This window comes from Schistocerca cancellata, chromosome 3, assembly GCF_023864275.1.
Source record: "Schistocerca cancellata isolate TAMUIC-IGC-003103 chromosome 3, iqSchCanc2.1, whole genome shotgun sequence".
In the NCBI taxonomy this organism is placed as follows: Eukaryota; Metazoa; Arthropoda; class Insecta; order Orthoptera; family Acrididae; genus Schistocerca; species Schistocerca cancellata.
The window spans coordinates 719,159,443-719,177,244 of NC_064628.1; the positions used below are offsets into that span (position 1 = coordinate 719,159,443).

At 44.2% G+C, this 17,802-nt stretch overlaps 1 protein-coding gene across 1 annotated transcript in view; it reads right to left on the reverse strand.

Annotated features, from left to right (window-relative positions):
• LOC126175733 (putative aldehyde dehydrogenase DhaS) overlaps positions 1-17,802 on the reverse strand; it is a 197,973-nt gene that overhangs the window by 49,430 nt on the left and 130,741 nt on the right. The window contains exon 7 of the mRNA XM_049922681.1: positions 1,836-2,033. Coding sequence (XP_049778638.1) covers positions 1,836-2,033 — 198 coding nt within the window. The remainder of the gene's footprint in view (positions 1-1,835; positions 2,034-17,802) is intronic.

Consider the following 17,802-nt stretch of genomic DNA (forward strand, 5'->3'; position numbering starts at 1 on the left):
CAGCTAGAAATTAGCCGTTCTCAATGCACTATCACGTTTGATCAAGATGTGTAATGCCTGTTGCTCAGGCTTCAACCACAGTTCATTGAATTGAATTTAAGAAGCACGACTGATAGCTGAAATCTATTATTTACAAGTCAATATAACAGTTGCTGTGTGCAACAGCCTTCTGAATGGAAGGTAACCTGACGAAAGATTCTACTCCGTAAACAAACAAATAGCAACAGAAACAATGATATTGCATGGAGGTCAAGACTTGAAAATGTGTGTAAAATCATTGTATCCATAAGTAACTCACATGTGATATACAAATATACCAAAATTTATAAGATGTTTTACAACAGGTAATCTGATGATTTCTGTACATTGGAAATAGGCCTATAATTCAAATGTACATAATACTCATAGCAGCATAACTGGTGATACAAAATTATTATGTCCTTGAGAGACATTTATTATGCACCAGGCCCAGAGGATTACAAAACTTTTCTTTCTGTTACCCAAAGGGGTTTAAGCTGATTTTTCAAATAGTTTTGTATAACTCAGCATATTCTGTTATATCTTTATCAATATTTGATTCAAGTTATTGTCTTCTTCATAATAGCTTGTCCCATTTGAGATTTCTTTTTCTTTGGTTTTCTTTGTATTTGAAATATATCTGGTGTACTGTTGGTTTATTTCATCTTGTAAATCATCTTACTCTGAAATAGATTGTCACCATTTACATTACTGTCTGCCTGCTCAATGAATCTGTTTCATTCCAGCTTTGTAGCTATTTGTACTTCAAATCTTTCAAGTGTATGATCACTTTTGGACTGGCTGTCATATGCTGTATAGTTTTGTTATTGCTGGATGAAATATAGTCACTTACAATTTTAATTCCATACAGGCCTTGGGAATTTCAGGACATCCTACCTATCCCCCAAAAGAAGAATCCCTGAATTTTATCTACTCCCCTCCAGCTCTCTTGCTGTTACTCTTCTGTCCTTAATTTTCATTCTCCACCCCATGTCAGCCTCAATCAACTGTACTCCCCTTTCTCTCAAAAGTCTCCCCCCCCCCTCCCTCCTTCCCACCCTCCCTCTGTCCCTCCCCTGCTCTCTCTCTCTCTCTCTCTCTCTCTCTCTCTCTGACACACACACACACACACACACACACACAATTTCACACTCATTTTGCCACTGCTATTGAGAATCACTTGTCTCCTTTGCTGCTTCTGATTCCCCATATCTTCCTGCCTCTCGACTTTTTAGTATTTAAGGTGCCAGTCTGTGCCTTTTCCTTCCTTCTTTTCCCAAAACAATAAATAGTAATATCTGTCCTCCAAGTATGATTTTATATTGACGGTGATGCACTTCATATGACATTGTTCAATCTTGATTCTGTAAGAATGTAAAGGGTATCTTCTCTTGAATTGTTAGGTTTATTTCAACTTTCAAGTTAGTTCTTTATTTTCCAAAATTTCACTAAGCAGTTAAAATATGAAATAACTAAAAATATGAAGAAAGAAACTGTTCTTTTTTTATTCAGCACTTCTAGCAGATTCCATGTGCAAGTTCTATAGCTCTTCCCTGAAGCCTAGTTCAAAGAAGTCACTCTCCAACACTATTTAATGTATCCTATATAATGAATGGGTAACTTAAGTTACGTCATATATTGAAGGAAGGTGAAATTATTATATTGTGTTTCATCTATGAATTAATATTATGAAAAATATGTTATTATGAAGTGTCAAACACAGTGAAAAACACTGAGTGCATACTACTGCTAATTTTAGGGATCACAGAGTGTATTATTATACATGACTGCAAGAAAACCAACTACCCTACACGTACCTGAAGACCTCTCTGCTGGGCTCTGTTTAATATTTTCATCACCTGTTCCTGTACATTTCTTCTCACTGCAGGTCCAATATCTGCAGCCTTGTCCAAAGAAGAACCAATATTTAATGGGGACATACGTGATTCCAATTTTTTTACAACTTCAGTGAAGACTGATTCTTGTACTAAGAGGTTTCTCACTGACCATGGAACCTATAACAACAAATACTTCATTTTAAATAATAATGGATAATTTGTCCATAATAACTTTTACAGTTGTGGACATAGTCAGTCAGTACATACATGAACAATAATAATAGTTTAGTAGTAGAAATAAAGTATATACAACATTAGAAATCCTTGATGGAGTACAAACATTTAGCAATTAACAGCTGCTTTAATTTTATTTTAAATATGTTTCCTTTTAACATTTTTATGGTATTTGGCAGTCTGTTGTAAAAAAATCTTCCAGCAGAAAATGGATTATGATCGGTTGCTTTTTTATTTCTGAATTTTATGTGATAATCCTCTTTCTTCCTTTTATTATAACTATGGATAACACTATTTATTATACTGTGCTGCATATTTTCTTTTACAAACAGTATAGTCCTTAGAACATATAATGAATACACTGTTAGTATACTATACTTAATGAAGTATTCTCTACAGGATTGACATTTACTAATATTCGCTATTATCCTAATTGCTCTCTTCTGGGCTCTAAACGCCCTATCCATGTATACCGTTGGTGCCTCACCCAAAATCTCAATACCGTATTGTAGGTGGGAGTGTATAATACCAAAATAGATTTGTCTTAAGACTGGTGACACTATTATGCAAGAAAGGCGTTTTAGCAGGTAGGTATCACACGAGATTTCTTTTACACATGTAGCTGATGTGCTCCCTCCATGTAAGATGTTCATCAACTATAATACCCAGGAATTTATGTTTATCAATTGTTTCAGTTGATAACTCTGGCTCAGTATCCACTTGTCTTGATTTGTAATTTAGCATAAACTCCATTAACATTGTCTTTTCCTTATTTAATGCCAATTTATTTTTTGTCATATATTCTGTGATGAGGCTAGTGTTCTTCACATTATTTTGCACTGCTAGCTGTTTTGTAGGGCCCCAGCTTATGAAGGAGGTGTAGTCGGCAAAATTCACAAGGTCTGCATTTTTTTGAATTATTATATCATTGATGTACACAATGAACAGGAAAGGCCCAATAATACTTCCCTGAGGGACACCACAGTTAAGAATTTTATAAGATGATTTTACTGTTTATATAAGTCCCCCGGTTGTATGATACAACTTAACACATTGTCTCCTGTCAGCAAGGTACGATATTAACAAATTTAATGCCACTCCTCTGACCCCATAAGTTTTTAACTTATGTAGAAGAATGGAGTGATTTACAGTATCAAAAGCCTTAAGTAGGTCTAGAATGGCTAATGTGCTAATATGCCTCTCTTTCATATCATAATCTGAGTAGTAGAGAATGTACTTATAAACATTATAAGACAATACAATTAAATATTTCCGGTTTGTCTCCTGCAGACTTATAGTTGGCCATTTCAAACATATAACAATGCTCTGCAGATAAAATGAATAGATATAATTGCTCATACAATGAATGAAAAACCTTGCATAGATTTCCTGGATGTCTGGCTGGATAACAAGCTGAAACTGAATCTGCACATAAATAAACAAATGAAGAAGTGCATTTCAGCATGTAATTCTCATAGAAGTATGTCCCACTTGACTCAAAGACTGGAGTATTGTCATATTTTACTTACATTCAGTTCTTATTGGCCTGCAGAATTAGTAATAATTCAGTAAAAGCAAGCAGTAAGAATAATGTGTACAGTAGGTATCAATCTTGTAGAGATCTCATCAAATATCTTTGACTTATTAGTCATTTATCTTTAGATTTACACCTCAAAGGCACGTGTTGGTGGTGGATAGTGTTTAACGTCATTAGAGACGGAGCGCAAGCTCGGGTTAGGGAAGGATTGGGAAGGAAATCGGCCGTGCCTTTTCAAAGGAACCATCCCGGCATTTGCCTGAAACGATTTAGGGAAATCACGGAAAACCTAAATCAGGATGGCTGGAGACGGGATTTAACCGTCGTCCTCCCGAATGTGAGTCCAGTGTGCTAACCACTGCGCCACCTCACTCGGTCAAAGGCGTGTGTTACTAGGGATATAAAATCAGTACTAAAAGGTAGGCCAGGGACTAATTAATGATGAAAAATGAGGAAAGGCTGATATGTGATCATTATAAACACATAACAACAGCTTTCTTGCTACTGCTCTTTTTCTACTGTAAGTAAGCACTCTCACATGTTCAATGACATGACTTACAAATGCATCCACATGCTGTTGCTATGGTATTGATCGTTTATATGTGATGGCTCAGGCTGACAGGAGTGGCAAGAGAAAAAAGGTAAATGGCAACTGAGAGAGGGAGAAAATATATTTTGATCAGTGACTGGCTCATAGTGGCTATGGGTTTGCTGGCATCACAGTAAGCATGGTACATCTGTTTCTGGACTACCTGGACATAATATTGTCCATCTATAAAGGCTCTAGCAATGTTATCAACATGTTTGGCCAACTCTTGCTTCCCATTGTAGGTGTGATGTGATGCCCACTGGTACTCACGTCAAACACATCAGTCACCAACAATAACTTCATTTTTCACTGTTTCTTCCATTCCGTGTTAAAAAGGCCCAACACACAGCCTTTGCATTCATGGCACCATATTAGAATGGGAATCAGGAGATATGTTGACAACATTAACACAGAGGTAAAAGCAGACAATACCTTGCCCACTTAATATTAAAACATTTCCCATGCCCTTCTGAAACTCAACCATATCTTGCAACAGTGCTTCAACTACTTATGACAAACTGTGACTAACTGCAGACTCAGTCACACAGTCAATAAACAAGCTACGCACCATGACACCAATGGCTTCTATAGCTGCTTTATGGGCAAGTGAAGCCTCCTCCCCAGCACCACCTCTCCAGAAATACATTTATGCAAACTGTCCCTGCACCATTTCCTCTGTTCTCGCAATCCCTTTGGCCTAAACCTCCTTCAGTCCCCTTCTTGCTTCCTTATTCTCAGCATCACTTTTCTTCTCCTGCTATAGCCCACATCATTCCAGCTCCAGTCCCAACTCACTCTCTTACAAAGTTTGGAGAATGATGCATTTTCAATCCTCATTTTGCTACTTTCATGGAGAAATATCTTTCTCTCTCTCTACCATTCAGTCATTTACACCCCACCCCTGTTGTCCCATAAATCTTACCCCTTCCCAGTTGCCACTCGACTTTTCTCCGCTCTACTCCTGTCAGTCTGAGCAGCCGTTCATAAAACAGTCAGTATTGTTACAGTAGTAGGTGGGTGCATTTCAGAGTTTACTGTTGTGTTTGTGCATGAGTGTACTTACACTAGAAAAAAGTGGTGGCTGAAAGCTAGTAACCTTTCTGTGATGCTGTATGTTTATAGGTTCCACATACCAATCAGCTTCAGGTAAATACTTCCATTTCTTGATTTCTATTTAACAATAAAATTCAGTTTCACACGAGCTGCATACCCAACATAGTACAAGACAAGAAATTAATTTTGATGTGTGCAGTCTCTTTGTCTAGCATTCATAAAGTGATACTGTATTGTGGTGCAAAGATCTACAACAAGCAAGAAGTTTAGAATCACTGCTAATATAAAACAAAAATTAATAAAATTTTATTTTTTTTAGCAATTCTTTCTACAAATTACCTGATTATATGGACCCAAGGACTGAAGTTCCTCTTTAGCAATACAGTACAACCTCTAATGTATTGCTCCTATAGGATTAGATTAATTGCTGCATGCACAGAGGCAACTGAACAGTCATTCTTCCTGTGCTCCATATGTGAATGCTTGGTCGGCTGGTTGGATTAAAAGATGGGGAAAGGGACTAAACTATGAGTTCATCAGTCCCTTGTTCTGAATAAAATAATGCCACAAGTGTGAGAAAAAAACAAATGAGACTGACAACTCAAAGTGGAATGAAAGGAAAAATCACAAGAATGATGAATGGCAACAAACACGTAAATGAACAAAAGGGGGACAAGAAAACCCCCTAGAAATGCAAGAAACGGGATGAAGAGATTAAAACAACAAAGCAGATTACCATGGCTGGCTGACCATGACAATAAAAAAGGAGAAGCCAGCCACTCTGCAATACATTAAAACCTCCTCCCAAGAAGCACTAGGGTGGAGGACAATGAGGGACAAAGAACATGTGCTAAAACCTAGATCAAATGATAAAACCCACCCTCATGAATAAAACGTAAAATTAAATCAGACGCTGAGGTGTTGTCAGATAAAATTAGTGGCAACGAGTCCGGTAACGCAAGATGTCGTCGCTGGGCAGTCAAAGTGGGACAGTGCACCAGAATATGAGCCACTGTCAACCAGGCACTGCACCAACCTCAGGCAGGTCTTCACGGTGCAGGAGGTAACCATGGGTTGCCCAAGTGTAGTCAATGCGGAGCCGGCAGAGGACAACTGATTCCCTGCAAGATGTCCGTATGGAAGACTTCCGCACATTCGCAGTCTCCTTAATGATTCACAGTTTGTTGTGTATACTGTTATGCCATTCCATTTCCCAAAGCCAAGAAACCCTATGGCATAAGTCAGAACACAGGTCAGGTTCAGAGATGCCCATCTCCACAAGCAGTTTCCGCGTAGCCTCTTTGACCAGCCTGTCGACAAGTTCATTGCCTGGGATGCCGACGTGTCTTGGGGTCCACACAAACACCACTGAACGATGGGACTGGTCCAGGGCATAGATGGACTCCTGGATGGATGTTACCAAAGGATGGTGAGGGTAGCACTGGTCGATAGCTTGTAGGCTGCTCAAGGAATCAGTACACTGAAGAAACGATTCCCTGGGCATGAACGGATATACTGAAGGGCACAAGAGATGGCCACCAGCTCGACAGTGAATACACTGCAGCCATCAGGCAAGGAATGCTGTTCAAAGTGGCCTCTAATGACGTAAGCAAAGCCAACATGATCAACAACCAGTGAGCCGTCAGTGTAAACCACTTCAGATCCCCGGAACATGTCAAGAACCAAGAGGAAGTGACAGCAGAGAGCGGCAGGAGTAACTGAGTCCTTAGGGTCATGCGAAAGGTCCAGACAAATCTGCGGCCTAGGTGTACACCATGGAGGTGTATGTGGACAGACCTGGATGGGAGGTGGTAAGTGTAAGGACTCCAGTTCAGACAGAAGGGATCACACGCTAACTGCAACTGTTAGCCCTGACCTGGGCCGCCGATGCAGGAGATAAACTGCCATGGCTGGAAAAAGGAAACGGTAATTCGGATGTTCAGGAGAACTATGAATGTGTGCAATGTAACTGGTGAGTAGTTGTGCACATTGTATCTGCAATGGAGGAACTTCAGGCTCCACCAGGACACTGGTCACTGGACTCATTCCAGAAGCTCCGGTCGCTAGACGAATGCCACATTGGTGCACTGGGTCGAGTACACACAATGTTGAGGGCACCACCAAACCATAAACCAGACTCCTGTAGTAAAGGAGTGATTGAACAAGGGCTTTGTAGAGCTGCAGCAGCATAGAGTGATCTGCACCCCAGTTGGTGTTGCTCAGGCAGCAGAGGGCATTGAGGTGCTGCCAGCAGTTCTGCTTAAGCTGATGAAGGTGAGGAAGCCAAGTCAATCAGGCACCAAAAACCAGTCCTAAGAACTGATACGTCTCCACTACAGTGAGTGGATAATCGTTAAGGCAAAGTTCTGGTTCCAGATGAACAGTATGACGCCAACAGAAGTGCATGACATACGATTTAGCAGCCGAAAACTGGAAGCTGTGGGCGAGAGCACACGACTGCACATTGTGGATGGCTCCCTGTAGGCACCGCTCAGCAACACCAGTGCTGGTGGAGCAGTACAAAATTCAGAAGTCATCTGCATACAGAGAGGGTGAGACAGACGGCCCTACAGCTGCTGCTAGACCGTTAATGGCCACTAAAAATAATGATACATTCAATACAGAGCCCTGCGGGACCCAATTCTCCTGGGTATAGGAGGAACTACGGGAGGCACCAACTTGTACATGGGAAGTACGGAGCAACTGGAAATTCTGGATAAAAATTGGGAGAGGGCCTCGGAGACCCCACCCGTATAATGTGGCAAGGATATGATGTCACCGGGTTGTGTCATACGTTTTGCATAGATCAAAAAAGATGGCAACAAGGTGTTGGCATATGGAAAAGGCTGTTCAGATGGCAGAATTGAGGGACACAAGATTATCAGTGGTAGAGCGACACTGGCAGAAGTCACCCTGACTTGGAGACATATGTTCCAGCAGCTTACAAAGAACATTGGTGAGGCTGATGGGCCAATAGCTATCCACATCAAGTGGGTTTTTACTGGGTTTAAGCACCGGAATGATTGTGCTCTCCTGCCACTGCAATGGAAAGACGCCGTCACACCAGATCCGGTTGAAGATAACAGGGAGATGGCGCTTGTAGTCAGACAAAAGATGTTTAATCATCTGACTGTGGATCCGATCTGGCCCAGTAGCTGTGTTGGGGCAATGTGCAAGGGAACTGAGGAGCTCCCACTCTGTAAATGGGGCGTTATAGGGTTCACTGTGGCACGTAGTGAACAAGAGTTTTCAGTCTGCCATTTGTAGGTGTGAAAGGCTGGGGGGTACTTCTCCAACTCAGAGACTCAAGCATAGTGCTCAACAAACTGCTCGGCAATCACGTTTGCATTGGTACATAGCATGCCATTGATGGTAACATCAGGAACACCTGTTGGGCTCTGATACCCAAAAAGATGTCTGAACTTCATCCAGACTTGGAAAGGTGACGTATGGCACCCAATGGTCAACACATACCTCTCCCAACCCTCCTGTTTTTGTCGTTTTATAAGCTGGCATACATGGGCATGGAGCAACTTAATGGCTATCAGATGCTCAAAGGAAGGGTGCCGCTTATGTCACTGTAGAGCTCACCAATGCTCTGTAATTGCCTCACTGACTTCCAATGACCACCAAGGGACTGTCTTTCATTGGGGGCACCCTAAAGAGTGAGGGATGACATTTTCTGCTGAAGAAACAATTGTGCTAGTCACCTGCTCAACCATCACATCAATGTTACCATGAGGGGGAGAGTCAACAGTGATAGCAGAGGTGAAGGCTTCCCAGTCTGCCTTGTTTAAAGCCCATCTGGGCAGGTGTCCACGGGCCTGACGCTGTGGCAGTGACAGGAAGATGGGGAAGTGGTGACTACCACACAGGTCATCACATGCTCTCCAGTGGATAGATGGGAGAAGTCCTGGGCTACAAATTAATAAATCAATGGCTGAGTATCTACCTCGAGCCACACTGAAACGTGTGGCAGCCCCAGTATTTAACAGGCAGAGGTCAAACTGAGACAGTAAAGTTTCAGCATCTTTGCCTCGGCCAGTAAGCACGGTGCCACCCCACAAGGGGTTATGGGCGATAAAATCTCCCAAAAGTAGGAAAGGTTTAGGGAGTTTATCAATCAGTGCAGTTAATACATTCAGGGATACTACACCATCTGGAGGAAGATATACATTGCAGACATTTATTTCCTGCATCTTCTGTATTCTGACAGCTACAGCTTCAAGGGGGGTTTGAAGGGGCACCAGTTCACTACAGACTGACTTTAGGGCATAAACACAAACTCCACCTGACACTCGATTATAGTCACTACAGTTCCTGTAATATCCCTTATAGCCACGGAGAGCAAGGGTCTGCATTGCTGAGAACCAGGTTTCCTGGAGGGCAATGCAGAAAGCAGGCTTAACAGTTGCTGTAGCTCAGCCAGGCGGTGGAAAAAACCGCAGCAATTCCACTGGAGGATGACATCATCATGAGACTGGGAAGGCATGGAACATTCAATGAGGCAGTTTTACGCCTCATGGTCACTTGCTACCACCAACTTTTTGCCTGAGCACTCTATATCAATTGTGTCTGAGGGTCCGGCGAGATTCAGGTCCTTAGTGGATGCCAGAATCTCCACCCCATCCACAGACACAGAGCTTGCAGGTAGCGGTGGTGTGGGTGCCATCAGAAGTTCCCTGTTCGTAGGGGTCTTCTTTTTCGATTTCTCACACTGTTCCTTGGGTTTCCCTGGTTGGGAGGACTTCACTGAATCTGTCTCAGGGACTGAGGATGAGCGGGAGGCCCTATGACCAGCTGTTTTTGGACTCTTCAGCCACTGGCAGATGTCATCTTTCCCACTATCTGAAACATGGGAAGGAAGTGACCCAAGGGACCCCTTACTAGTGAGAGGAGCCGAAGAAGCCTTACGCTTCTCTGGCTCAGAAGTGGGGACTGAAATTCCCGATGATTGGGGGGGGGGGGGGGGGGGGGGCTTGCTCCCGAAGTAGGTGGTGCGGGAGCAACAGGGAGGGAAGTGCCCCCACCATCAAGGGGGCAGGTGTAGCCTCCCGGTTCTGAGAGGAATTTGAGGAACTGATGGGGCGAGAACTGTTCTCGTAGTGGTGGCATATGAATAGGTCATAGCCTCAGTGTAGGTCAGTCGGTCCAGGGTCTGATACTCCATGATTTTCCTCTCTTTCTGTAGAATCCTGCAGTCTGGTGAGCAAGGTGAATGATTCTCTCTGCAGTTGACACAGATGGGAGGTGGGGCGCATGGAGTATTGGGATGCGATGGACATCCACACTCTCGACAGGTGGGCTGGAAGTACAGCGGGAAGACATATGGCCGAACTTCCAGCACTTAAAGCACCACATCAGAGGAGGGATATATGGCTTGATGTCAGAGAGGTAGCCCATCACCTTGACCTTCTCGGGCAATGTGTCACCCTTGAAGGCCAAGATGAAGGCACCGGTGGCAACCTGGTTAACCCTCGGGCCCCAATGGACGTGCTGGACGAAATGAACACCTCACCGCTCAAAACTGGCACGCAGCTCATCGTCAGACTGCAAAAGAAGGTCCCTGTGGAATATAATACCCTGGACCATATTTAAACTCCTATGAGGCATGATAGTAATGGAAACATCCCCCAACTTGCCACAAGTGAGTAATGCCTGTGACTGGGCAGAGGATGCTGTTTTTATCAAAACTGACCCAGAGCACATTTTGGACAAGCTCTCCACCTCCCAAAACTTGTCCTCCAAATGCTCCACAAAAAACTGAGGCTTCATGGACATGAAAGATTCCCCATCAACTCTCATACATACAATGTACCAGGATGAATAAGCTTCACTGCCATCCTTAGCCTGGGGTTCCTCCGATGGAGAGGAATGACTTGGGGTCATATTTCTCAGCATTAAAGTTAGACTTTGCCCACTTAGAGACTTCTGGTGGAGGACCACCAGCAAAAGATGATGTACTAAACTTCATGACATGTCATTTGCCCTGATGCCACCCACTTTGACAGTGGCCCTCCCCACGGGTGCCACCCAGCCATAGCAAAGGCCACCTGGCAGGATGGCGATTGCCGTGAGTCTCGATGCCCCAGGGTGACGGACATCTACTCTGTGTTATACATCGCAAGTTAACGGCACAGGCATGAGCAGAGTGATCCCTGTGTTGTCAGGGGGCTACAACCAACAGGGTGCATGGCGGCCCCACCACAACAGCCTGGCTACCGAACTGGATATGAGGTACAGAGAAGTCCATGGTCATCTCGGCACAGAAAGTGACACTGCATAGTGCACGGTGGAAAATGCACGCAGGAAGGTGTCCTTGCCAAAGAGATGGAGAATGAGCGGGACTGCAATCCGACGATGAGAAAGTGGGCTAAAGATCTCAATGCACGATGGACACAAGGTACCATGTAAGGTGCCCTTCACCAACTGGCTTGGTCTTCAGGAAAAATTTTGAAAAATAGAGATCAAACCCTACAGGGGACCATCATATAAAGGCTGAAACATGTGAGACTCCTTTTAGTCATTCTTATGACAGGCAGGAATACCTCAGGCCTATTTTAACCCCCAGACCTGCAGGGGGACATGTGTATGGAATGGGTGGAACACCTAATAACTGGTACAATGAGACAAACCCTCTGCCATGCACTACACAGTGGTTTGCAGAGTATAGATGTAGTGGCAGATGAGAATGAAGTGCATGACAATTTGTGATGATCATTTTAAATAGGTCTTCATTCTTATGGCTGGTCCATGAGAAATATGGATGTGGCTTATGTAGACATTAAGCTATCAAGAGAAGATAAGAAGAAGCTATTGAAGAGAACTGAAGAGTTTCACAGTTTTGCATTCCTGTTAATTGTATTATATTAAATTTAGCATAAGGAAACAAAAATTGTCATTAGCAGTTTAACAATAATCAATTGTTGGCTTCATATTGTACTTGTCAACTTGTTCCACATCCTTGTGTATAGTCACAATTAAGTTTCAAAATATAAATGAATGAATTTTAAAACTCTCCATAACTTTCACTGATATTTCTTTTCTATTAAAATGCTGGAAGCACAAACTTAGTACTAACTCACAAACTTTGGGGATATCTAATGCAATTATGTCACAAAGTCATCAAACAGTCAGACTTTGGAAAAATTCTGCTTATAAATAACAGTAATACTAATTCGTGCATTGTATTATCAAATTTCTACTCTCATTAAAGAAAGCAATGAATATTTCTAAAATTAATTCATGTATCCATTCATTCATATTCTGTATATCACATCCTGAATACCTACAGGGAAGTGGAACATAATGAGATTTTCCTCTGCAGTGGAGTGTGCACTGATATGAAACTTCCTGGCAGATTAAAACTGTGTGCCGGACTGAGAGTGCTCAAGCACTTGCCCCCCAAAGGCAAAGGTCCTGAGTTCGAGTCTCGGTCCGGCACACAGTTTTAATCTGCCAGGAAGTTTTACACTAACATATATTGCATACCTGCATGAGTAACTGACTATTGCTAAATAGCTGTAAACTACTTGTGCTTAAAACTTCCTGGAAGATAAAAACTGTGTTCCAGACTGGAACTCAAACTTGTAACCTTGTCTTTTCCAGGCAATGCTCTTACCAAATAATCTATTTGGATACTTATTTATTTGTTTTATGTAAGGATGACCCATGCTGTGAATATATCACACAGGATATGGAATGTGTCTGTTTTACAAGTTTGATGAGGTTACATTCTACGGTATTACATAAATAATAGTGATCAGTTTCATATTAAAGTACCTGCAACTTAGGTATATTACAGAAAAAAGAAGTATTTAAATATGTTTACAATAATAAGTAGATATGCAAGAAAATACATACCTGGAAATGCATATGAATGTTACAGGTACTGCACATTGTGTTTCAGGGACTCTTCTATAGCATAAAATGACCATTGCAATAGAAACTGCTTAATTTTTTTTTAAAGAGATCCTCATCCACTAAACTAAACACTTAATCTGTGAAGGGAGGGCATTAAAAATCTTACTGCCTGTGAAACGGACTCGTTATTGTACCATACTCAGTTTTGCATGCTGATAGTGGATACTGTCTTTTCATTTAGTATTGTGACTATGATACACACATACACACTGCCTGGGAGAATGTACAGGGTGTCACAGTACAAATGGTCAATTTTCAGGGACATTACAGGAACCCTTATTTGAAGCAAAAAGCTTTGTATGAATGTACGACCTGTTCTGAATGGTTATTGAGACATAGCACATTTAATGTCATACATTCTTGGGCTAGTAGCATGCATGTATGTGTCTTACCCACCCAGCCTCTTTGACATTATATTCTAGCCAAACCTACCCCATTGCTTTCAACCTCTTTGCTTGTGATGTCTTTCTACCATTAAACTAGCCAGTTGTATACGATGTGTTGTGAGTGATGTAGTGTGAGGAATTAAGAGTGTATCAGAGGGAAGCATTGGTTTACTTTGTTTATCCACACACTGCTTAAAATGCCACACATCTACAATAAAGAATATGCAGATACAGTATATGTTTACAGCTTCTGTGACAGTAGTGCCTGTTAGAACTTCACGTTTAACACATATATTTCGGAACGACACAACAACACATATAAGTCACAGAGTAAGTTGACAAGTAAGATATGTGTACACGTTAGCATTCGAATGAGCACTGAGTCCCAGTCTAGCGGCCACTGCTCGGCTGGCCACTTAGGTGGCGCAGCTGCTGCATGGCTGGCAGACAGCGCCGCACGTAGAGGATGCGCGTAATTGCACGGCGGCACTTTGAATGAATGGCGAGTCACAACACTTTTCCCCCCTTTGAAATTGTTGCACTGGTCTTGATGGAGGTGTCCTGGAGATGGCTAATGTCCATAGGCGTTGTTTGACTCGCCGTAAAGTCCCGTACGGACGGAAGTGTCATCGATGATAACGGGTCGAGATGACAGGAGATGTAGGGGTCGAATCTGCTGGGGCCCCATGCACCAATCTGCCCGTTTCGGCAAGTCCAGTTGATATGACAGGAGACATGGGCGATGTGTCAGCGTCCGTTGGAGAAGGAGGCGAGTAGATTTGCTCTGACAGAGGATGTCCTCTGGTTCCTGCATGGGTACGTCTCCTGGTGGCGTCCGTTCTGGTGCTGGCATCGCGATGATGGTGAGAGGGCTGCGTTGTGAGTATTGAGAGATGCCAAGATCCCGAGCGTCAGGTAGAGCCAAAGATGGTGTGGCGGCATTCAGAACAGGCGTTGCTGGCACCCGAGGCCGAAGCTGGTCCAAATGACGCACTGCAACACCTGTGTCCGTCTGGATTTCATACAGGCGTCTGCCACGGTGTCTTAAGATGCGGCCCGGGCTCCATTTTGGCCGCCTGCCATATCCCCGTACCCAGACGAGGTTGTCGGCGGTGAACCGGCCAAGTGAAGGCACCCGCGGCCGTGAGGTGGAAGGCCGCAGAAGATGGAGTAGCGTGTGGGGCTGTCGGCCATGTAAGAGAACAGCCGGGCTGTGGTCGCCCATGGGGGTGAAACGGTAAGATGCCAGAAACTGGAGAAGTGCATCATCAGCAGCAGAAGAAGTCAGAAGTTTCCGCATCTGAGCCTTAAATGTGCGGACCAGTCGTTCAGCCTCACTGTTGGATTGTGGATGGAACGGCGGGGCCATGACATGCGTAACGCCATGAAGAGCACAAAAATCCACAAATTCAGAAGAGGCTAATTGCGGACCATTATCAGTAACAAGAGTAGAGGGAAGGCCTCCCAAAGAAAAAATGCGGGCGAGAGCACTGGTGGTTGCCGCGGTGGTAGGTGACGTGCAATGGACAATGAAAGGAAAGTTAGAGGAGGTGTCAATTACGAGGAGCCAATAAGTACCTAAAAAGGGTCCCGCAAAGTCAGCATGAATGCGCTCCCAGGGCTTCTCAGGCGAAGGCCACGGTGACAAAGATGACTTCGGGGCAGTGGCCTGTGACGCACAAGGGCCGCAGGCAGCGACCATGTGTGCTATTTCAGAGTCGATGCCAGGCCAGTACACGCGACGGCACGAGACACACCCCAGTGCCCTTGGTGAAGGAGGCGCAAGACCGAAGCACGCAAAGACACAGGTACCACAACACGCGGCGAAGCATTGTCAGTGGAGAGGAGGATAACACCATCCCTAGCCGTGAGGCGGTAGCGCAAAGTGTAGTAGTTCCGCAACGGATCAGAAGGCTTAGCGGACGGGCGATCTGGCCAACCCTTCTGAATACAGCGTGAAACCCGGGAGAGGGTAGGGTCAGAACCCGTAGCAGCCGCCAGCCTGTCCCCAGTGATGGGAAACCCGTCCACAACCCGCTGCTCGGCAACATCCAATTGGAAACACAAAAGTTCGTCCCTATCGAATGCCTGATCAGGACCCATGGGAAGGCGAGACAGAGCATCAGCATTTGCATGTTGAGCCATTGGCCGGAAATGAATCTCATACTTGAAACGGGACAAGTAAAGAGCCCAACGCTGGAGGCGGTGTGCAGCCTTGTCGGGAAGTGACGTTGATGGATGAAACAAGGAAACAAGTGGTTTGTGATCCGTAACAAGATGAAATTTTGAGCCATAGAGAAAAACACCAAACTTATGAAGAGCATAAATTATGGCCAAAGCTTCTTTCTCAATTTGAGAATACTTTTGTTGGGCATCCGTGAGCGTTTTGGAGGCATAAGCAATGGGTTGTTCCGAACCGTCAGAAAAACGGTGTGGAAGGACTGCACCGACCCCGTATTGAGAGGTGTCTGTGGCAAGAACAAGATGTTGGCCAGGTTGATAAGTAGCCAGGCACGGGGCCTTTTTCAGCATAGTCTTCAACTTCTGTAAAACCGCTTCACATGACGCGGACCAGTGAAAAGGCACGTTTTTATGCAACAGGCGATGCAACGGCTGAGCCACCAAAGCCGCAGACGGTAAAAACTTGTGATAGTATGCTATTTTCCCCAAGAAGGCCTGCAGTTCCTTAACAGATGTAGGGCGAGGAAGGGCATCGATTGCAGCGACAGTTTGTTGAAGCGGACGAATACCATCCCGAGAGAGTTGAAACCCCAAGTACATGATAGATGCCTGAAAAAATTGTGATTTCTGAAGTTTACACTTAAGACCGGCAGTCTGTAAGACATGAAAAAGTGTGTGGAGATTTTGAAGATGTTCTTCAGTGGTGGAGCCAGTGACAACAATGTCGTCCATGTAATTGATACACCCAGGGACAGGGAGCAATAATTGTTCCAAGAATCGCTGAAAGAGAGCAGGGGCGCTAGCAACCCCGAATGGCAAGCGTTGGTATTGATAGAGACCGAAAGGCGTGTTAAGGACCAGAAACTGCCGGGAAGCAATGTCAAGAGAAAGTTGATGATAAGCTTCTGACAGGTCAATTTTAGAAAAATACTGGCCTCCAGCAAGTTTAGTGAACAGATCTTCAGGACGGGGCATAGGGTAAGTGTCGATGAGGCACTGAGCATTTACAGTGGCTTTGAAATCGCCACAGAGACGAATATCACCATTCAGCTTAGCAACGACAACGACAGGAGAGGACCACTCACTGGAAGTGACAGGAAGCTAGACCCCAGAAGCAGTGAGATGATCCAACTCCCGTTTCACCCGATCACGAAGAGCCACAGGAATGGGCCGAGCTCAAAAAAACTTAGGCCGAGCAGTGGGTTTGAGCGTGATATGAGCTTCAAAGTCGTTCGCATGGCCTAACCCAGGAGAAAAAAAGGGACGAAAATGTCGTCGACAAGGAATCCAGTTGAGCATAAGGAATAGCATCAGAGACAATATTAACAGAGTCATCTATGGAGAACCCAAAAACGCGAAAGGCATCGAAACCAAAAAGATTTTCTGCGTTGCTCTGGTCGACCACAAATATGGGAACAGTGCGAATGACGGATTTGTAAGATACCTCAGCATTAAACTGTCCCAAGAGAGAAATCTTCTGTTTATTGTACGTCCGTAATTGTAGAGTGACAGGGGACAGGAGTGGAGAACCCAGCTGAAGATACGTCTGAGAATTAATTATAGTGGCAGCAGAACCAGTATCCACTTGCATGCAAACATCTCGACCAAGGATTTGGACAGTGAGGAATAACTTCCCTGAAAGGGAAGAAGTGCAATTGACAGACAACACAGAATCAGAATCAGCGTCATGTTCATGAACATTATGTATGCGGTCGGATTTGCAAACGGAAGACACATGACCTTTCTTTTTGCAGTTGTAACACACAGCCCAACGTTGGGGACAATCCTCGCGTGAATGTTTCGTAAAACACTGCAGACATGTAGGAAATTGCCAGGGGTTTTGCTGCAGTTTCATAGCGGGTTGTTTATGACTAGGCCGAGGCTGCGCGTGGGAGCGCACTGCAGCCACGTCGGCCGGCGGGGACGCGCCGCACGCATCGTCAACAGCGCACAGAGGTTGTATTTCCCCAACATCACACCACGCCTCTATTTGCGGCCCAGCGGCGCGAGAAATTTCAAAAGACTGCGCAATGGAGAGAACTT